Source organism: Glossina fuscipes, unplaced genomic scaffold (genome assembly GCF_014805625.2).
Source record: "Glossina fuscipes isolate IAEA_lab_2018 unplaced genomic scaffold, Yale_Gfus_2 26, whole genome shotgun sequence".
NCBI lineage: Eukaryota > Metazoa > Arthropoda > Insecta > Diptera > Glossinidae > Glossina > Glossina fuscipes.
In genome coordinates this window covers 869,976-893,640 of record NW_023998421.1, presented here as the reverse complement: position 1 = coordinate 893,640, position 23,665 = coordinate 869,976, and the positions used below count along the sequence as shown (strand labels likewise).

The window sequence follows — 23,665 nt, the reverse complement described above, 5'->3', positions numbered from 1 at the left end:
GATCCAATCTGATGCCATCCCACTTAGTGTTACTCAATATAGAACGCCAAAGACCATTGAATAGCAAAGTTCTTTCAAAATTTTAACTCCAAACTTCAAATGTTTTTTCGCAAATATTTCAGATTAAAAGACATCTCAACGTAACTCATTTAAAAAAGAGGAAATTTCATCCTGAATAAGTCAAAAAAAAATTATGGGTAAGCGAACGCTTGGTTAACTATATATTGAAAATGAAATTATAAGGTAGCCTATGATAGTTAGGAAAAAAACATTATTGCTGATTACTTTCCTTCTGATTATTTTCCTTCCGATATTTGTCATTCGGTAGATTTATCTTGAAATTAAATTTTTTTTCCTATATTCAAAAAGTTAACAAGTAAACGTTATAGCAAGATGAGAAAGATAGCAAACGTTATTGCGCGCCAATGGAAGCAATATAACACTGTGTGTATTTGTATACACATTTGGAAAACTCATTAACACAATTTAAGGAAAAAAAAAAAGAATTAACTTCTAAATGAAACATCCATTATACAATGCCTCTTCGAGCTTCTTATCCCATTGGATTCGTTTAGAAGAGATTTTGCCAAGGGATTTATATGATCACTCGGCTTGACAAGATATTTTTTTAAAAAATGCCTTGAAGTCGATTTTTGATGAATGGAGAATCCAATCCATTAAGGAAAATTTTTTTGTTAAAGAACCGCGAAGATTAGGAAGAGGGACTTGGATTAATAGAAATTAAATTAAAAATATTTATTACAAACTGCCATATTGAACGACATTACATAAAGTGACAGAAAATCTTTGAACATACGTTAAGTGCGAATTTTGTTGCAAGATATAAGCTCTTGTTAAACTTAATATAAGCTATATAAAAGTGAAGAAATTTAAAATCAAACACAAAATAATCAAAAATCATCAACTCGAAAATCATGTTGAAAGCATGGCAAAACTTTACTACTTATGTTAAGTAGAAATATGTATTGCTTGCCATTCGTTCGGTAGACTTCTTGGTTTTAAATTTAACTACGTTCGAAAAGTGAAAAATCATCGCTTACGAAAACAACAGTAATTGTAATATTAGGATATTCGAAAAGGCATTTTTTTTTTTAGTAGCAGTTTTTGAAAAGTTTTAATTTTTTGCCTTAACCGCTGCCGATTTTTTACATTTTTGTTCAAGTGCTACAACTAGTAGAAGAATATATGCCCAGATCTTTATCGATATGCCTGACGCGGTCTATATGTAACGGTCAAAAAACTATTTATATTTTATTTATATTTTTTATCATTTTTTTTATATTTGACAACAGAGCTGGTTTCAAGTGATGTTATACTATGGACGTATCCTTTAAGCGATTGCGCCTAATTTTAATACGAGCCTGTATATGGAAATTTGCAGGCTATGCCTGCGTTTTTGCGACCCAAACAATCGTTACAACGGACATTAGGGGCGGACAGAAAGACAGCCACACGAATATGCTTGAATTGATTTATAATTTGGTGTTGGAAAAAAAAGTGTGTATGTCATGGAGTGTATCCTTGTGGGTTAAAATGAATATAATTCACTGTTCGGTGATGCGTATAAAAAATAGGAAAAAGGGAGGGGAACTGTGACCATCTAACACACACAACTTACGTCTCTGGCATTTTCGACAATTTCACGTAAATAATATTTTTATACAACCATCTTTCTTTTTTTTCTATATTCTGCCGTGGGTATTTTTTCCTTCTCAATCTCGAATGTAGTAAAAAGCAGAAAAGTTGGTCCATGAATTTCAAGGTAATTTCACATTTTTTGGTGATTAACATGGGTATTTCTCATATAAGGAAATCTTGATTTCTCGCGTGATGTTTGTTAGCATCACGAAAATGCCTGAAGTCATTGAGATCAAACACATTTCAAATGGTGTATGAAAGAAAATTTTTGTGGTTTATTTAGGTACGTGGCGTATAAGTATCTTTGAAAATGTATTCTTCGTTCTTGCCTATATTGTTATTTCTCTGGGAAAGGTGACCAGCACGAATTGTTTGTGTTCCTATTTCTATTTCGAGTGTTCATTACTGTGAAAGTTTTCATCCCCATTATTCCTACGCAATTACATTCACAGCTGTTTCACAGCTTTGCTTATTTATGCTCTTTTTTTTTATTTTTCCTTCATGAATGATTTTCAATAGTATCCATTTTCTGAACAATGATTGTTATTATCGTATCCCACATGGCACTTAATTAATTTATTTACATATTCAAGCTTTGAATATAAAGCAGAATGCAAACTGGGCACCTTGTTAAATATGAATTTAATTGGCATAAGACTTTCTATATGAGAATCACGTTCTTTGGGAAGAAGTCAAATCACGTAGAATACGATTGTTATGATTAGTAAACTATAGTAGTAAAAGAATTTGTTCTTCTATCAAAGAATCTTTGCTTCAGTAATAAAAGAAGCCAAAGAAAGAAACGCTTTCGGCATAGGTAGTCGATAAATTTTATTTTTTTTTAATAATAAGGGAAATTCCGAATATTTATTGAACTAAATAGATGTGCAATTAAGAACATTTGCACACTGAGCACCCAAGCTAGACCAAAGTATCCTCTGCTATCAATCGTAGATTGTTGATGAAATTTTCCTTTCCTTTCAGATTCTTCGCATTATGTTGTAATTCGATTGCATGCGATTCAAGGCCACTTCTAATTTCATTTTCAAAAGTACATTTGAACCAAGAATATCTAAATCAGGTTTCATTTTTGCTTTTCAATTTCGCCAAAATAAAAACACATATAAAATTTACTCTAAAGATTAGAAACGATTCGATAAAGTTTGGTACATCTTTACGCATAGAATGCGACGAAAACTTTTAAAATATTAAAGAAATAATTTCTAGTTGAAAAGATCTTAGAAAATTTAATTGTCTGCTACATTACACAACTATTAAAATGCTTATCTTGCCGCGCAACCTTCGAAGGGAAATTCATTTACGTTTACGTGTAGGTAGAAGAACGGAATGATTTGTTTGTGCAATAATACGATGTGCGACGAAAGGAAATAACATGAACAACAATGAGTCACGGAAATGTGCAAATACACATGTGTATAGATAGATATATATATATATATAGATATGTATATATAGGCATACTTTATGTCTAACATAACATGTCCCTTTGTTGCAATGTAAGGCGGTTAAGGTTGGGTTGCGAGCCTGTGAAGAGACATTGAATATAAAGCAAATTAAAAAAGAAAAGACTTGGAAAACGGAATTGTATGCTATGCAGTTACACACGCAGCCCCAACGTAACACGTGAACGTACGTAAGTAGGAAAAATTTCATAGGAAGCAAAGTGAATGAATACCAGAGACAATAGGCTGAAGGGGGGAGGGGGGGAAATAACAGAAAAACTAAGAACATGAAATGTTCATATTATACTAAACATGGAGGGTTTTAATCCGTGAACAAACGTATAGACAGATTGATATGCATGTATCTTCTTTTATGTGTATTGTAGGTTACTTACCATTATGGGTAAAAGTAATTCATGCGTTTCGTTGCCACGCCATAAATGTGAATTCTGCGGCAGGATTTGTATATTGCATTCAAGTGAATTGATTTTTTCTTGCAGAGGGCTTAGAATGCGTGGACGAGCGATTGGCTTTGAAGTCGATTTTGTAGGATTAGTTATCTCTGCTTTTGTTTCCATATATGGTTTGGAGCTGATGCTGACAGTACCGTTGATTGTGGTGATTACTGCTGACGGCTTAGCGGTTATATTAAACGATGCAGTCTCATCGTCATTTAAGTTTTTCAAGCCTTTTAAATTTAACGTTTTTAGCTTAGAGACGAGTTTATTTGCTTCGGTCGTTACTGCAATAGTTGTCGTATGAACGTTTTTTTGAATCCCATGAAGGCTGGGTACAGATGTTTCGTAAGATTCAAGTGTAGCTTGATCGTTTGTGTTGTTGGTAATAGCTTTGAAAGCTGCTAAGGATTTAATTATTAATTTGGCTTTTTGCCAAGAATTTTGTGGCTTTACAGTGCTTGAGGGTACAGTACGAGCTGAGGGAATAATTTCTTTTCTTTCTATAGGTTGTATAGTCTTGAGTGGCGCTTTTTTAAAGGCCCAAGGATTATGTAGATCCTCCGATTGCGATTGCTGTTCTTGCTTGCTATCGATTTTTGCTAATTTCGATGAATGGAGAACAGCAAAACTATTTAAACTTAACGATGACTTAATGGACTCTTCCAAATTCGGTTTCTCGGTAGTTTTGTACATTTCTTTATTGTTATTGGTGTTTAAATTCTGCTGGCTTTTGTGTTGTAACATTTCATTGTATAATTCTTTGCTATTGTAAAACTTTGTGGTAGAAAATTCCGGCTGAGGTCGCTTCGCCAACTCGACTTCGTCACCAACACCAATCCCACTGCTGGCAATGCTATTATGTTCGTGATGTATGCCGCCATTATTATGTTGCGGTAAATTGGGTTCATTAGTGTTGCCGGCATGGTTGATGATGGTTGTATCGCCATTACTGAATTTCGTATTAGCAAAATCAAAGTGCTGTGTATGAGTAGCATCGCTGGCCGCTCGATGCAAGGGAAAATCAAAACTTTTCTTTACTCGTTTCTCAATAAACTGGCCTTTGTCATGGCCATTATTGTGCTGGTAAGCTTGGGTAATAGTCGTAGTTGCAAATGGTATCTCACGATTTACGGTAAATGTTTGATGTGGTATTTGTAAGGGCTTAGTTGCCGTAAAAGTTTCCTTTGCATTTTTAGCTGGTGATGTCGACTCTTTTAAAATTCCTGCTGTAGTAGTGATGGCGTTTGCATTGCTGTTCTCCTTTGCATTTGCCGTATCGGCCACAAACTCATTTAAGCGGAATTTTTGTTCAATTTCAGTTATGACGCCATCTTGTTCTGCCAATAATTTCCCAGTAAAATCGTTGACTGCAGTAGCCGGATGCAGCAGATATGGGCTCCAATTTATATAATGCTGCTGGTCTTTATTGGTATCTTCTCTTACATCCTCCAATTCATTCGGTAAAAGATTCTGTTGCCAGTCATCGTTTGTTGTTGGCTTTGTTATTTTCATATCATTTTTCTTTGGTTGTTTAACTTGAAGTTCATGTTTCGGCGTATATACGGTACGTTCTCTGAGCAGCTTTTCATTGGTATCTTGTATTAAGGGCTCAAATGCTTCAATTGCCTTATGTTCAGCACTTTCGCTTGCAAAAGACTTTAAACCACTGGTTAGTGTTTCACTGGATGGTATTTTATAAGCATCAGTTACAATTTCCGTTAATTTTATGCTATACCTGTCGTTCACTGTCATTGGATTCTCTTCCGCTTTTTCTTCATTGGTTTCATATAAGATTTGTATTGTTTTCGGTGTTACTATGGCATTATTAGTGACGAAGTTTTTTGCACTTTCTTTTTCGATAGCATGCATATTCCCTTCCGTTGCCTTAGGTAGTTCAGTTGTCAATTGTCTTCCTATGTTCTGCTCTAGAGGGAAACGAGCAGTAGCATGTTCGATACTTTTTGTTACATGCTTATTGAAGTCTTCATCTTGCCTTCCATGAAAACCATTTACTGCTGGCTTTGCTTTATTCACATTGAGTTTTTCACTTAGTTCTCGTGGTTTACTTTCTAACGATTTGTTTATGTGTTTAGCATTTTTGATTTTTGTTTGTTGTTCATATTCATGTTGATTTCCTATTTTTTTCTCCGAATCGTCATCAGAATGACTACTCTCCTCCTCAATACGCTGATAATCGAAATTACTAGAAATCGTTGCAACGAAAGGCAACGAAGAGGGAATAAAAGTCTGTGACGTAATGACGGTAGCTGCGCTTGTGTGTAGTGTTTCTGGGTTATTCGAAGATGCCAAAGCAGCTACTTTCGCTGTAGAGTACTGCGGGGAAAGTGGTGGTAATGGTGTTGTGGTCTCTGTAATATTAAATTTTAAATTTTGTTTATATTGATTTTCCGCATTGTCTATGCTTTTTAAAGTCGTTGCTTCCTCTTGTTTTGCGGGTAATGCTTGCGCTCTATTTATAGCATCAGATTTCTCGTCGTCGTGCAGTGTCTCAGATGATGATGTCGCTAATAATGATGTTGTTTTAGTTTCCGTTATTTCAACTGCTGACGTTGTTGACGTAGTCGTTGCTGTTACTGTTGTTTGTTCGATAATAACCATTACAGCAATTGCTATTGAAAGTATCCATATTTTAGCCATTGTTACTAACGTTTTACTCATTACAATATATTTTTTCTATTTTCTCTTTTTCACCTACAATTTTTTTCCCGGTCGTGTTTTTTGCTCTTTAGATTTTCCTTTTTTTTCAATTTAATACGATTTTCTTTTTTATTTTTATTTTATTTACCGCCAGAAATGCTTGTTATTAGTGTTTTTGTGGCTATTCTCAATTTATTCATTTTTCCATAGTAATCTCGTTACTATTTGTTGCATTTTATAGTTTTTACACTGCAAGTATTGAAAGGAAAGAGAGATAGGTATAAGCGAAGTATTACAAAATAACAAATGGTTGTATTTTAATGTTTTATTAATAGCTTTAATTAGTTGTTTGCTTTGTGATGTGTTATCGTTGTTTGCATTCCGTTAGCTAACATAACACAAGACAAAACTAACATTAATTTAAATAAAATGTATTAAAATTTTATTTAAGTCAATTGGATTATAAAGTTAGTTTGCGGCCATTTACTGTTGACATGCAAATTAACTAAAAATTTAAATTGAAACTAATACAAAACAAAAAAAAAAAACAAAAAGAGAAAACTAAATAATACTAGTTTCGATAATTGAAAGTTTAGGATAATAATTTTATTTAGTATTTATTTATTTATTTATTTTTAATAATTAAGTTACCATTACAATTATAAGCTAAAAACAGGTGAAAACAATATAGTCCGCCGCGTTCCATCCCACACCAACTCGCTTAGCACAGTTATTTGTATAAAGACGTTTATTAGCGTTATATTAGAAGTCCAGGCGTTATATTAGAAAGTGATCCAATCCGAAGCATTCTCAATAGCGTTCTTCCTGGGTCAAAACGCGTCGGTGTACCATATTTCATAGAAATAAGAAAGTAGGACGGACAGACAGACAATCAAACAAACTTAGACCGATTACTATAATAAAAGGTGGATCTCTCTGAAGTCTTTCTAGATATTGCACACATGTGGAGCAAGTTAATACACCCTTGTACAACAAATACCGCAAGGTAACAAAAGAGAGAGATGATTGCTGCACGAATTCGTAACGGACTTTCCTTAAAAATCAGCCACTATTGTAGACCGTATAAATGATTTTGGAAGAGTTTAACGAAATTTTAGAAAGCCAAGCTTAAGATAAAGTTTAAAAGTTTAAATTGTTTTAGAAAGTTTAACATATTGCAGATAAAGTATTATATTTTGCCATCAAGGCAAGTATGGAAGAGTCAAATTCTCAAATCATCAAAGAATGCGATAGGTGAAGTAGAGAATTATAATTTATACACCGTAGGAGAAGTATACAAGGAAAATAGTTGGGACAGTCTACTGTTGAAAATTTTGACTTGGAAATGTAATGTCGTTGCACTTTACAGTTCGTGCACTTATGGAAATTTAATTATCATTTATTAACTTGTACGAAGATAAACTTGCTCCATAATAATTGTTGATTTTATTTACATGTAGGCAGGTTCGGTTAAGATGTTAAGTAGTGGGGGGAAAGGGGAGAAGTGTATAAAAGTGAGAAGATCAGTAGGGGTATAGTAGACATCCACAGCGTACGTGGCGATTAAAGAACGAGGACTCGTGTTAGTAGGTCGTGAACTATACTGATAACACCAGAACAAAGAGGTCAGAAAACAGAATGATGTCTGCCGATATTTATTTTTTTATTTCTATATATCACAAAAGAGAACTCAACTGCTACTAATAGTCACACAGTTGCATTACAATTATTATAACAATATACTTAGATGGTATAAATAATACTTCATTAATTCCATCATTCCACTAATAAAAGGCAAGGGAAGTTAAAATTGCCTATAACAACAAAAAAAAAAGTGGAAAATAAGTTAAATCAGATTATGGTAAGTGCATTAACGACTTATGTATTTACTGACCGAATTCAAAAAAGACTAAATGCAAGGAAACCTTAATATTTGTGCAAGCAATGTAAACACGATTACAAACTCCATACTTAAAGCGATAGAATAATAAATTTATAGTGTTATAAATTAACATATTAATAGTGAATCTAACTTATTTGTTAAGTCTTACAACAAAATCAATGCAGATGGAAGCCTTTGAAATGTATGCGTATATATGTGTCGAGTAGTCGAAAAAGTGGTTCATTCCGAACGATTTTCAATAACGTTCTTTCTTGGTCGAAAGCAAGTGAATGTTTTGTATCTCACAGTTTGCGACCGGATTGAACATAAAAATATATTCGAGCAGACATCTTACAGAAAAGCGAACAGACAAGCTTAGACTCTAGCTGAGTCTATCTCAGTGTTACATAAGCCTGCTCAAGCTTTAATATAACCTCTACAACAAGAGTTGTAGCATATAATAAGAGAATGTAATATAAGCATAGTTTAGTTTCCATACATAAATTTCGTATAACGTTTATTAAGACAATCTTGAAAATAATAATAAAAATCAATTGAGTGCAATTTTGTGTGTGTAGAAAGCATATAAAATAAGAACGTAATACATGAGCTGACAACGATAAACTAGATTAAGTAAAAGCATTGGATTTTTGCCATAACCACAAACAATGATTAAATAATCACAGTGTGAAATCAATAATGCAAGTGCACAATAGCGTAAGTAAAAAAACTAAAACAAAAAATCAAATAATATTTTACATGCATCGATGAATATCAAATGTGCTTAAGCAAGAAAAAAAGTAAATGAAGTAAAAACAAGTAAAAAAAATTATATTCGGCGTGGGCCGAATCTCGCATACCCACCACTATGCTTTTCGCATTCCAACTTCTTCTATTTGATATACGTATCGCTGGTATTATTAAGAGAAAAGTAATCGCAACGTCTACCATAGTCATTTTAAAGTGAACCCATTTTTAGCCAGATAATATATCTTCATTTTAGGAGTGTAGCTAACGCTTTGCTGCGCGCTTCTGAGCGATTTGGCCCACTTTCAATACCAACCTGCACGCAAGATCTTTCAGTGTTTCTACCAAATTTGTAGTCGATATCTTCATTTCTGCGACCAGAAGAGTGCCAACAACACATATTACACAGGCACACAGACGGGCAGACATGTTTAAATCAATTCAGAATTTCATGCTGATCAGGAAATATATATACTTTATAGGGTCTCTTTCTTTCTTTCTTTTGAGTGTAACATAAATTATGAAAAAAAAAAAAAAAACAAAACGGGCACACCCCCATCTTACAGCGGTTGGTATAAAAAGCAGTCGCAGTGATGGCAATGCAAGTTTAGCTCGCATAGCTTAAGAAGATTTTCATCAATGCAATATTTTTACCAAATTTTCGATTAATAAGGGTTTAGCCTGAGTTGTTCACAAAAATATCTTAAAATGTTTACTTGTTTGTTCTTTAAATTTGTAATTATGTTAAGATTATTTGTTGTCCTAAACTAGACAGTTTATTGTTAAATTTAATCTAGTACGTGAAGGAATCCTAGAGCAATATACACCTGACAGACGCACAGACCACAGTCGTAGGTGTGACTTAAACATACAAAGTATATGGAATCATGAACTTGTTTATATGGGAAAAGTTTAGACAGATGTTGCACGTGAAATTAGAAATCTAATTGATCCCTCTTCCGCGAAGAGATTTAAAGGTCCTTGATTTTGATTGACTATTAAAAATGAAAAGCAAGAGGCTTAACATGAACAGACTTTGATATGTCTAGGAGAGTAGATACGCATGTAATGGTTGTCTAAGCGGTAAATATTTTTATTTTCCATTAATTTTCTTAATAAAATCCGATATTAATTGTTTAAGTGTTTAAGTGAAGATGGTTTAATGCTTGACAATAACTTATTAATAAGAGAAAGAAGAAGAATAACAATGGACCAAGATACGTAAATGCAATAGTTATTACTTATGCAACAATAACAGCAAATTCAATAGCAATTATTTATGTTCTTTGTGGTAATCATAAATCAAATCAACTATTACGATTTCATTGTATGTATATATATATATATATATATATATATGCGTACATAAATTTATATGTGCTTTCACTGTAACTCGGCCACAATCATTCATTAAATTCTATGGTTTTCGTTGGGGTTTCAGTTTTGGCCTCACCCGTCTCATTCCCGAATGTGCGAGCATATCACACCATAACACCAAACTACATACATTTATTCAATGTCATGTGAACGAGCATTTGTAATTTTGTGCAATTATTTACACATTAAATATTTAAGTTCACACATACACACGCCCGCATCCGTATAAATGTTTGTATAGGACGTTGTACGCAAATTATTTCAACAAATTTTATATAAAACCGTGAGTTTTAGATTGGTTTGCTTGCAGCTTTCATGTTGAAAAACCAAAAAAAAAAAAAAAAAAAAAAAAAAAAAAAAAAAAAAAAAAAAAAAACGAGGACGAAACGCCCCAAATTGCATTGCATTGCATTGGATTGTTCAATGATAAATAGCGTGTCTGTACTTTGGTTTCGCTATTATTTATTTATCATTTTTTTTTTTTCTTCTTTTGTAAATAAAATATTATTATAAAAACATTTTCATATAAATTGAAATATTTTAAAAACATTCCACATTTTCTTTTCACTTAACCAACCATATGCTCTGCGCAATTTCATTTCCTTCCGTACTTTTCTAACCGCAAAGTTGCGTTTATTTAAATATATGGGGAATTATTTAGTGGTTTCATTTATTTATTTTTATTTATTTATTTTTTCTTTTGCTTTGTGATATAATTCAAACTTTTTTTTTTTATTTTTAAATGCGTCACTTTTGTCTAATTATGCTAATTATGCAGGCCACTTTAATTTAATATTAATTAGTTTTTAAAGCAAAAGAAAAAAAAATCTATTTACTTTAAGAGTGAATCTTTAACGACTACTTTATTAAAAATCGAATATGAAAATTGCTCCATTTTCTTGGATTGCTTTGCATTGAAAGTGATCTCACTCCCTTTCATCTCTAGCGAAGTCTTAGAGCTGCCGCATTATCATCATTTCGCTCTTAGGTTAATATTGCTGAACTAAGGAATCCAATCTATATCTTATCATGTGCGTTGTAAATTTTCATTGTCTAATTTTTACCATTTCTGTAGCAATATTTATGGGAGCGTTATTCACTCTCATTTAAAGCTCAGAGTGAATTCTAGATACAATTTAGTTATGTACATTTTGCCAAAAAATGTAACTTTTAATAAAATTATACACACGAGCATCGCATTGGAGCTATAATGATGTACGAGAAAGATATTCGATCTTCCGTCGTCTCATTTACCGCCCCCGACTTTTCATGGTCCCCCACATTTTACAGCTTTAACAATCAATTCCAAAAACTCGACCGTTCTTTAATATAACTTACGTTATTATAGGCATTCACGCTTTCTTCCTTCAGCATAGCTCCCAAAACCAAGCCAGGACGTTGGCTTCATTCATTTGACTACCTATCTTAGACTTCCAGATCGAATTAGGCCCCGCACTATGTCTACCCTTAACAAAAGAGGTAAGGTTTTTCTTAATCGTTTCGAAATTTCTAGCGAGTCAAACATTTATATACATATTTTGTTGATTCCCCAATATCTGTTGTTGACTTCAACCACATATTAAGATTAAGTTAAAGCAATAAAATAAATTTAAGTTCTTTTAATTAGAAAACACAGGCAAAAGCTAAGCTCTAAATTTAAACATTCCAATATTTTTGTCCGAAAATATGCTATGCATTTTGAATGTCGCTTTATTAGTTTATTTCATTTACGTACCTTTAGCTGGTAAATCATCATTGGCGTATATTTGAATATAAAAGTTTAGTTTTTGTCTTAAAAAAGATCTCTCTGTTAGTAATAAAAACCCTTTAAATTAAGCTATCGGAAATATATTCAATTTTTTAGTAGTAGACGAGAATGTTAATGTAAAAACAATCCGCTTGAGTAGCCAAGTAGGCTAATGATCCACGTTAACAATTCAATGGTCATGGGTTCAAGTGCGTTCGAGTTTTTGATGACTAAAGACTTTGGTAACACTATAACATTATAAAGATAATATAAAAAATTCGAGCGAGAAGAATGAAAGTTATTGGAGGATCTTTGTCAAAAGAATTCATGTAGTTTTTAGAAAGCGTCAAGCTTTTGGCGACGCTTTTGTTATTTTGATTAAACTTTTGTCGAAAAGAATTTGGCAAATATTATGGAGATGCTCCAGGGGAAAAGATTTGAATCATTGAAATATAGAAGCATATTTTCAGTCTCTCCAAAAATCGTACTGTAAAAAATCATTGCAAAATTAGCGGAAAGATTGGACTAATTGTATAACTCTATGTTCGTGAATAAGGTCGAATTATTGGATCGGGAATTCTTTTCTGGCCAAGTCCAACGAATAAGTAGCCGACATACTCGATTCTATTACAGTGAAAATAAGTTAACTAATGACATTTTTTTTTTGTACAAAATTTTCCATATCTTTTCACTACGATTATTTGAATTATTAAAAATCGTGTATGTGAAAATGGTGAGGACTTTGTACTGCAAACACTTGCAAAAAGTTGGATATGACTTTGATAGTATAATATATAAATATATTTTGCTCTATAACGGTTACAAATTTCTGAAATTATAAAAAGTCTGCTTGAAATTTACTTAATTACGGTTAAGAATGACTGTTACATCAATGAATAAAAGTTTACTCATTCACTGATGAATTAGACAATACGCAATGCATTTCAAGGTAAACGCTTGAAAACTGTTACTCTCTGACACGCTGTATATGCACGTAACGCGTGGTTATAAAGTTTGAAGATATTAGATACTTTCTATAAAATGTTTATTCATCAAACGAGGAACATTCATGTATGCAGTTCATTTCTTCACTTTCTACTCAAATACGTAAGAACCATTTCGCGACTAGATAACGTTAACATTATTATTAGACTCAATCCATTTTAGATGTTATAAAAAATTGAAGCGAGAATTTTTCCTTTCTCTGCTCTTTGCGTTCTCCTACATCGCACGCGTCTACACTTGTCGGCGCAACGATGCATATGCTCTTTTAAATTACATATGCTTAACATACGTTGTTGTTAAGCAATAAGTAAACAATTCAAAATTTGTTAATTAAAATTAAATAAGAATTATATTTATAAAAAGTTATGTGAAAAGTTTACCTGAAAATTTAATTTTATATATTTGTAAATAATAAATGAAAGCACTGTAGTGGTTTATGGTCAACATTTAAATCCCTTACACCGCTCCAGTTATAACGAGTTCTCAAAATAAGTTGTTATAAAGGAAATGATCGAAAAAATGATCTGATTCATACCATGTCCAATAACGCGTCGGTTCACTAAATTCCATCAACATATCTCAAAAATTGTGTCCTACAGATTGAAGAGAAGAAACCAAAACAGATCGCGGAGCCAGACATAGATATAACAAAAGATGAATCTGTCTTCTATCTTTCTGGGTGTGGCGAACGTCCGCACAAACTTAATATACCCTTGTACCATAAGTGATGTGGGATATAAGAAACGAAGGAAAAGTCAAAAGTTTTGAATAAACAATTAATTCATCAAAGGACCTGAGACAATCATGAAGCTTTTAATGAAGTACAATTGAAATATAATTAAAAAGTAAAAAAAAAAAAAAATAATAATATAGAAAAACAAATTTTAAATAGAAAATTAAATATCTTGAGAAAACATTTCCTAACTAAAGCTCATATGTGTGGTTGTAGGGGTATGTGAACGCATACAAGTGTAAGCAAAGAAAGAAGTATGAAGAGATTCAGATGAAACGTAAATGCACCAAAATAAGATCCACTTGAAAACTTCATGCATAAGATATGTTAAGATAAACTTCGTATATTGAAAATATAAAAAGAAAGGGAAAAGAAAATAAAAAAAATATATATAAAAAAATGTTTCTATATATAATATATAATTTTCTTCTTATTTCGCTTGCAAAACTTGTAATCATACACACTAGACTGTCAAGGATATAAGGCAGAAAAAAGAGAAACACTAGAAAACATAATTTTAAACCACAAATGTTGTCATAGTTCTCGTCGACGGTAAATATGAGTAGTTTAAAGTTTTTCTTTTTGATAATATATATAAAAATTTTTCTACATGAAAACTACAAAAAAGTGAAATAAAGTTGAAAAGAAAAACTACTTTGTGTTACTCATGACATTTTCAAAAGACCAAAAAGAAAAAAAGAAAGGATACCAAGCCCTCGACATAACGCCAACGACACAAACTAACATAGAAATACAAAAAATTCATGGTTGAATCTCATTGCAATGCCAAACCGCAAAAAAAAAAAAAAACAAAAACTCTATGCAAGCAAAGGGAAAACAGAAAACAAAAAAAAAAAAAAGAAAGGAAATTCATGTATACCAAACACTAAGTTCCTCATGAACTTACATTTTATTTCAATTTTATGGGTAAAATCGTAAAAAAGCATGAAAGAATGCAAACAGCCAACGACAATGTCGCCGTAGTTGCTGTTGCCGTTGATGACGCTGAGTGCTGCCGCAACACCAGATCTGAGGTCGGTCTTTTGTGGTAGTGATGGCTGTATGTTGCTTTTGTTGTTTGGATGTTGTTGTTTTTAATGTTTATGTTGTTGTTGTTGTTTTATCTCGTTGTTTTTGTTTTTGGGGCTGCCTAAGATACTATATGTACATGTGCGTTGTTGTTGCCCGGCAAAATATACTTTAAATCTGTTACAGCTCGTTTGGTTTACATTAAAAAGCAAAACTCTCGCTTCCCTCTAACTTAATAAATATACATACATACGTACACACATACACACACACACACACACGCATATAAATGTATAGAAAAAATCGACCCCCAAAGGGGTTAAAAGTGATTGTGTATAGACAGCTATGACGGACTCAAACTCACACAAGCAAACTTTGATGGCTTCTCAAATGAAATCACTGCACTGCCGGTGCCCTTGAGTAATTCGAACAATATTTGAAGTTGTTATTGTCTTCGATTTCGTAATGTTAAGCCGAAATAAACTTCTTCAAAAAATTGAAGCAAACTTGGATTAATTTATAATAGCAATTTTAAAATATTTTCCTTTTATTTTATTATTTATCTATATTTAAATAATTTTTTTTTCAAGTTTTAGTTGTATTTTTTCATTTTATAATTCATCTACGCTTAATTTGTATTCATCCAGATGTTATTTAATTGAATATTTTTATCTTTTTATTTTATTTTTTTGTTTAGTTTTTATTCATTTGTTTATTTCCTATATTAACATCTTCTTCGTCAACTTTTACTTTTTTTTTTTTTGCATTAACCACGAACTCGGTCTATTTTATAAGCAACAACAAGCGTTAACAGATGTTATTATAGACTTTGAAGCAATGTTTTAATTTTTGATTTGTATTATCAAATTGACTTTTATTTTTGTTGATTCCTTATATTTATTGTTATAGCTGTGACAAGAAAATCCATAGATTTTTGCTTAAAGCAAATAAAACATGACATCATGCCGACCGCTATGCCTTATTATTGCTTTATGTTATCCTTGACTTGCATGAATCACTTTTGTTTCTTTCTGAATAAAGCTTAAGCATTGCGATCTGAGTTTTTTATCATTTGTTATATATATCTGAAAGCATATCTAAACAATTAATTTTTCTTTTCATAAATTTTTCTTAAAACATCATAAATTATTTATTAATTATTTTTAAAGCTTTTGATTTTCCGCTTTATGAACTGTTTTACTTCAAAGTCGCTCGGTAACTGTTTTCTATAGATTTCCTTTTATATCCTTGCAGCATTTTACATGGATGCTGCATTTCGTTTTCGACTTTTCCTTAGAAAGAAAGAAAAAGCTTTTATTCTTCTCTATCTCTCTCTCTCTCTCTCTCTATGTATCTCATAAGAAAATACAGGGAATTTTATTTCTATACCCGATTTGGGATGATGATGATGATGATGATGATAAACGCAAAGCAACAATGTTCCTATACATATCCATTAACAGCTGATTTGTGTTTACTTTTATCAATTTTTGCATATACATATTAATGTAGGAAAGACAGTTTAAAAGTCCTTTGCCGCAAGCATAAAATTTATATCACAGCGGAGAACAACGAAGAAACAACGGCGGCTAGGAGCAAGTCATAAAACCTTGATCCGATGAACTTTACTCTCTTTAAGCAGAAATATCAACTTTGCCCTCCTAAATCCAAAAAATCTCCAATATCCACCTTCACAAATATAGAAATTGATACATAATGGTATAATACTATCGGCGAAGTATCCTCATTTTTACTCGTATCCAAAAAAACACTCAACAAAATACAAACTATATTTTAAGATTTTAGACGAAGTTAAAGACAGGTTAGCGATGCAAATCAGAATATAATAGGCATGTCAGGCTCATTCGCTTAAGTAGCCTAGTAGATAAGAATCGCAATTACTAGGTCAGCGTTCGTTCTAAAATACGATAGAGTTTGCTTTGGTCACTGCGCTCAGTCGGCGAAGGCATAACGCTTAGCGTCTAGGTAGCGGCCACCATCTAACTGTTTTTCTCTTTCCCATTTCCTTCGCACTGTCACCTTTTCTGTTACATGAATAGTGAAAATCCTCTGATCTTTAATTATTTATTTCATAATGCCACTGCTAGATAGGCTTAATAAGGCCGCGAATTCTCAACTGTAGGTTCATGTTTTTTTTTATTTTTTTATATTTATGACGCGTAACGTAAAATTTGTACGGTTAAAGGCGACGGCTATCGACATTCGTGTCAAAAAGAAGGAATAGCGCTTCGGAATGCCACAACACCCCCAAATATCACCTATCGCTTACAGCAACACCTATTAATTTAAATACTTTCTATTACTTTACAAAAAAATATCATTTATTATTTATATATAGTGGTCGTGGGTTCAAATCTCAAGTGCGGTAGAGTTTTTACTAAAAGCCGAAAGCTTTAGATGCTAGTGCTTTAAGACTTAGTCTTAGAATTAATTCTCTGGCTAAATTTATAATAATAATAATAATAACATTTATATTAACTTACGCCAAAACTCCTTATATTAATTAGTTAGAAAACAAACATAACACATGCATGTGTATAGAAAGCTGTGTTTATATCCTATGTATGTGTTACGCAATTTATTAAATATGTTGTTTTGTTTCCTATCTTTTTTATATCTTTCTTGATGTCTGCTAGGCCAGTTTCCAAAAACAGAGCATGAGTTAACAATGTGATCCTTTTTTCACAAGATTTTTTGCACTGCCATTATTTGCTCTTCTTCAAGTTTAATAATCAATAAAATAATCATTAATTAATCACCACACTTTAATGAGTTGTTAACATAAATTAAAATAAAAGTGTTGCATCAATAGGACAATTGAGTGTCTGTCGGCACAAATAGCGCATTTTTATGCCTTACACCATTTCTAGTACGGGATATATTAAGTTTGTGGGGACGTACGTAACACCTAGAAGGACTTAAGATACACTCACCTTTTATTATACCGATCGATTCAGAATTATAATCTGAATTGATCTAAGCCTGCTTGTCCGTCTGTCCATCTGATATCTGTCCATGTAAGTTTGTATTCAAGCTACAGGTCGCAATTTTTAAGACATTTGGATGAAATTTGCTTAAGTGACATTGCTGTTGTAGTTTCCAAGGCAACATTGCTTCTTGATGTGAAAAGGAACCATTGAAAATCAGCATTGCCTTGAAAGATGTTACAGCGAGTCTTGCCTGTCGGAAAAAAAATTTGTGCTTGATTGTATGGATACCGATCACGCTGAACGTTCTCGGTCCCCGAGTACGACAGTCATTTCCGAAAACATAACAAAGATGCACAAAACCGTTTTGTAAGATCGAAAAGCGACGTTGCGTGACATGACATTATAAGGCAGTGCGTTTACTATTTTGCATGAACATTTAACCATCGGAAAGCCCTATTTAAAGTGAACGTTGCGTTTGGTTATTAATGACTTAAAGTGCTGTTCGGTGATGTTTAGATGAAATAAAAGGGATCTTTTCATGCGATATATGCGAATGAGTAAAGTATAGATTCACCACTACACTATAGAATCAAATCGGCAGTAAGCCTAGTGGACCGGCATTCAAAGCGGCACAAACACTGTCCATGCCTATCCTTCCAATATTCGTACTATCTAGAAATCATGGGTAGTCTTGTCATACTTGTGTTAGACCGGACAGTGATTAAGTGATGTGATATAAACACTTTTTTTTTTAAAGTCGTCTCTCGTTTATGTTCGTGGAATAATTTTTCTAATTTTTTAACTTTTCTTTAAAAGGTTTTCTATTTGATTAAATAATTTGTCTTACATACATTCATCCGATCGAAAGCGTAAGCATACATAACTTCTGACTCATATGTCGATAACGGATATTCATAGTAAACAAAAACATTAGAAACCTTTTAAGAGAAAAAAGAATAAATTCGTCTATACATGTTTACTCTTAGATACGTAAATAAATCTTTCAAAAAGTCATTTCAAGTTTTACCTGATTCTATTATGCGATTGCCAAAACAAAGAAAAAAAAGCAACCAAAAGAAGTTTCTTATGTTAACGAACTCTACATGTTTCAATACTTATCATATTGATGTCAATTATTCAAGTGTAACCTTTTCTTTTTTTATATTTGGCAAAAGAATTTCGTACATGCAATTACGAATTTCACTTTGATGCATTTATATAACGGCGTTGTTCTTAATGCTGTCCTTTTTTTTTTATTTCCTTTCTCAGCTTGTTTAGTACATGAAATGATTGAAATTCAATTTGACTTTTTGATGCTCAATATTTAATTAAATTTTTCCATTTGTGATGAAATAGCCTAAATTTTTTTTCCAACTTGTTCAGCTTAGGCAAACAACTACACAACAACACTGCTCTAATGTTGCGAGAAGACAGACAACGATTCTTATATGTTACATACAGCATGCTTCAAATTTTTTTTTTTCATTTATTTTTTTTCTTATGTATGGCTTTATTTTGTTTGCTTTTCTATAAAAGTTGGATATGTAATGCCTGCAGTGCGACACGTTTTTTTCTAGTTTACAAACTTTTGAACATCAGCAACATGATTTCGATGATTACAGATAGACTTTAGAGATTTTTTTTTCTGTGGTTTCATCATCAATTTGCAAGTTAATGCACGTATACAATCTAAACACTACTGCAAGGCGTCTTGAATTGAATGAGGGAAAAAGATAAGTAGCATTCGTTTCAAAATGAATCTTTTATTCTTGTCATCTAGACACGAAATATTGAATGATCTTCCGGCTTCCAGAAAAATCTCCCTGCTTTCGAGTATTATAAGGATATCTATTTAAAGGTTAAACTTTTTATTAGCTTGGTTTCTGTATCCGAAATGCTATTGAATTTATTTGTTTTACGTGAAAATTTTTATTGTTTGAAAAGTATTGAGATCATATGCTAGGCAATGAGAGAACTTTACCGATTTTCTAATATATATTATTTCTATAAAAGTATGATTTTCCGTCACTTTGCTGGAGAGCTAAGCGCATAACATAAAAGATTGTAAATCTGGTTTGTCCGTTTCCTATTTTCTTGGATGTAAAACGTATCTAAATTTTGTCCAAATCCAGTTTAAAAATTTCTTTAAAATATTCTGTTGTGTGTGTGTTCTAAGGAAAGAAAAAAATCCGTTTTTTTGGCATCCCTACAAAGAATTTGTTCATGTCAAAAACACCCAAAGATGTTGGAAGAATCCTATCCAGTCAGTTTTAATGGCTACGTGAACGACAAAAACAAGGACATAGCAAAAAACGTAAACCACGAAAATTTTCGTGAACTTTTCAAGTCCATTTAAAATATCCCGATTGGTCGTTACAGACGAGACGAATAACTGAATAAAAATTTTCAAAATAATATCTCAAAAACGAAGCGACACCTGCGAAACCGAAACAAAGTTGCTTGAAAACGGTAATTGTAATCAGTCTACTACTACTAATGCAGTTTAAAGCGTCTACTCCAAATTAGTAAATCTTTCTTGCCAAAGAACATGTTAGTTTTCCTTTTGTCTATAAGGAAACACTTTTCATTGTGATCCATATGTCGGAGGATGTTTAAGACATGACTTTTAAATTTGATAAAATATTATAATTCAATGCAAATATTTCTATCGACAAATATTATATAAGAGGATTTTTTTTTCCTAAAACCTTTTTTTTTTTTTTAAATATTGCATCACACTCGGAATGGTCGTCAAAGTAATTTAGCCAAACCTATCTTCTGTAGAATTGGAGGTCGAAAATAGCTTCTTTCAAGTCGAAAATCAAAATATCCAGACATAAGCTTAGTCTAACTAGTCGTTCGACTTAAAAATAAAAAAACTGGCCAGTGTAATAAATTATCTGAGGAACTTTAAGATCGCTTTCAATAAAAACGTTTCGATAAATTTATGGAACAACATTTTATATAAATACACTTTAAATTGGGTAAATACCATTCAAAGCTGGAAAAGTTTCTCTTTATTAAATTTCATCAACATAAAGTTGGCGGTAAGTACGGACAATTAGACGCAATCGAATGCAAAGTCACCGTCATTTCGTTTAATGGAAATCTATTCTATTGTTTTTAAAAATTGATTACATTAAAAAGGTAGATATATACATAAATGCGTACAAGAACATCAAAAAGGCACAAGGAAAACAAGAAACCAATAAAAAGAAATGAAATATTTAATGCCATTCATTTTTGAATGTATTTCGCTTGTTAAACATACATCCGTACCTGTAGTATGATGTTTCCAGTTTTCATACTGGAGAACAAAGAAAATGGAATACCTAATAACTTCCTCCATTTGGTACACGTACTATTTATTATCTTTGTCAGGAATAGTCAGAAATTTTAAAAAATATTTTATAAAATATTTCAAATGTTTTCAATGGATAGTCTTGACGCTTCTAATAAAAATGTAAAGCAAAAGTTGTTTCAAATCGCCGGAGTCGATCACATTTAAAGAATTCGAAGCAATTTCGTATCGCTCTGAGGCACAACATGATCAAAATCTTTCATTTAAAATCAAATAAAAAAAGGAGTTTTCGAAATTTCCTGTTAGGTGTGTTGGTATTACTCATCATAAGTTGCATATTATGTTGTCTTTATTGGGTTGTAATACCTTAGATCACGTACATTAGTACAGGGTATGTTCAGTGGCATAAGAATGCAGACGAAGGTCTTAAAAAGTGGAGCCGGTGTTTATTATATTGATCGGTATTATTTCTGAATCGATTTAAGCTTGCCTACCTATCCATCCATCTTGAGTTCATCCATGTCGCAATCTTTGATATATTTTGACCGAGTTGGTACATTGACGTGGTATGACCAAACTCTCGTTAGTTTGGGATGAATCCTATTAAAAATAGATTATGTCGGACTATTTTTACGACTATTCCACGTATGTTTCTTTTTAAAGTCGTTATATTAAAAAAAAATTGAAATTTAGCATTCCAGCATACTAAATTGATTTATTGAATTGGAAAATCTGGATCGAATAGACCTCTTATCCCCTACTTTTATAACAATTCCCAATTTTTATATGAAAAAACGAACTAATGCTCAATAATTGAACAGTGTTTTGGCATAAAAACCAATTGTACCTAACTTGATTTATGTATTTAGGTATTTTTTCCGTACCTCCCCGCCTATAAGGGTTCTGCTGAAAAGTAAGTCTTTAAACGGCAAAGTGTAGACCACATTTTTAATACTTCGTAGTTGATTCATAACAACAATTTGGCATGAAAATTAACTTTAGAGAATTTGGATCACATATTTCTATTTCTCGGATCCCACTCCGTGTAAAGGTAGGTAGTGATGAAAATTGATCGTTTGTATGACAAAAAATGGAAATTTTAGTACTTTACGACAAGAATTAATTTTTACGTGTTTGTACGTTTCGGGTCCTCTTATATATAAGGGGTTTGAAAAAACTAAATCTTTAGATGGAAACAAAGTATAATTGTCGTTATTTTATCAAGGAAATGAATAAAGTAAGCAAAGTGTTGTAGAATATCTGGCGATCAATACTGATAGACTATAATCTTCTCGCTTTTTTTTTGGTTACGGTCCGAAGCATTAAAAAAGTGAGACAAACTGGCGAATAATTCCTCCATAAGCTTATTGATATTTCAACAAAGTATCATACCAAACTTTAACACTAACGTATAATAGCGAGTACTCTGAGCTATAATAACAGAAGTTATATGGTGTGAGCGCTTAATTAAAGTTTTTAAAAATGAAAAAGAATGTTTCGTTTTGCTATTGGCGGCTTCGTTGAAAGAGTTTTAAGATTAGTGGCGGTTTTGTCACATTCTATACAAAACTCCCAGCACATATGCAATTCTGCAAAAGCTGTGTAAATGATGTCAAGTTTTTGCTTTACAAATAAAAACAATCAGTAAACAAAAAAAAAAAACAACATGTGTTAGTATAAAAGAAAAAGAAAGCAGAACGAAGGAAAAAAGGACATTCATAAAATGTATGGAAAAACTAATGGAAGAAAAAACGAGAAAAGGATGCAGGAAAGCTTAGCTCACTTAAAGAAAAAACAATAAATATTTGTATTAGTGACTTACTCAATGAATGCGTTTGTTGTTTCTGTTTCAATTGAAGAAATGATACGTTTGCAAAAGGAAAAAGTATAAGTGTTCTATGGATTCCACAGCGACAAACACATTCATTTCTCTTGTTCTTTGAAATTCATAAAGTATTCGTTTTTGAAAATCTACTCCTTTCAAAGAAAGGTGCTCTTGAGATTTTGAGAAAAGTTTCAACAACTGTTTGAATATCTGAAAGGGCGTATTTTCATAATATCATCATCAGAAATCTAATAAACGATATACGCTTCCTTGAACAACTTCTTGAGTATGAAATGACTGCGCTGAGCGGATTTAGATAATCCTTTGTCCATCATTTTATTTATCTCCATTATCCACTTATACAGATCTATTCCTTATATCCAGCGACCATACATTTATTCGTTTCGTGTTCGTGTTTTTTGCGATCTATCCGCCTATCTGTCCATCGTTTCAGTTGTTCTGGATATCTCGCCCAGGGTCTGCCTGTTTATTTGATAGCTTTTACCGGTCTCCAGTTGAAAGTCTAGAAGCCATAAGCGGCTTAAATTTTTTTTTGCAGAAAACGTAAACCCGATCGACATTGTTGACACGAACTGTGATTCGATTCGATTCGATTTTTTAAATGCTTCTTAAAACCCTTGCACTTGTTATTTGTTTTAAATTCTATCAGTTAACTGCATTTAAAGTTAGTTACCTTATATTCCTTTCAAGTATATTCGCTTATTCAGAGGCAACTTGGAATTGTGATCAAGCGAAATCTCACTTAATAGCGTTCTTTTAAAGCAACGCATTTCTATGTCATTTTCTAATTCTTTTTTTATACTTTTTTG

At 32.2% G+C, this 23,665-nt stretch overlaps 1 protein-coding gene across 1 annotated transcript in view; it reads right to left on the bottom strand.

Moving 5' to 3' along the window:
• LOC119635239 overlaps window positions 1-15,848 on the bottom strand; it is a 58,218-nt gene extending 42,370 nt beyond the window's left edge. The window contains exons 1-2 of the mRNA XM_038029920.1: window positions 14,637-15,848; window positions 3,518-6,487 (exon numbers count right to left, since the gene is read on the bottom strand). Of these exons, the coding sequence (XP_037885848.1) occupies window positions 3,518-6,259 (2,742 nt within the window). The 5' untranslated portion in view covers window positions 6,260-6,487; window positions 14,637-15,848. The remainder of the gene's footprint in view (window positions 1-3,517; window positions 6,488-14,636) is intronic.
• Window positions 15,849-23,665: the final 7,817 nt, after the last annotated feature.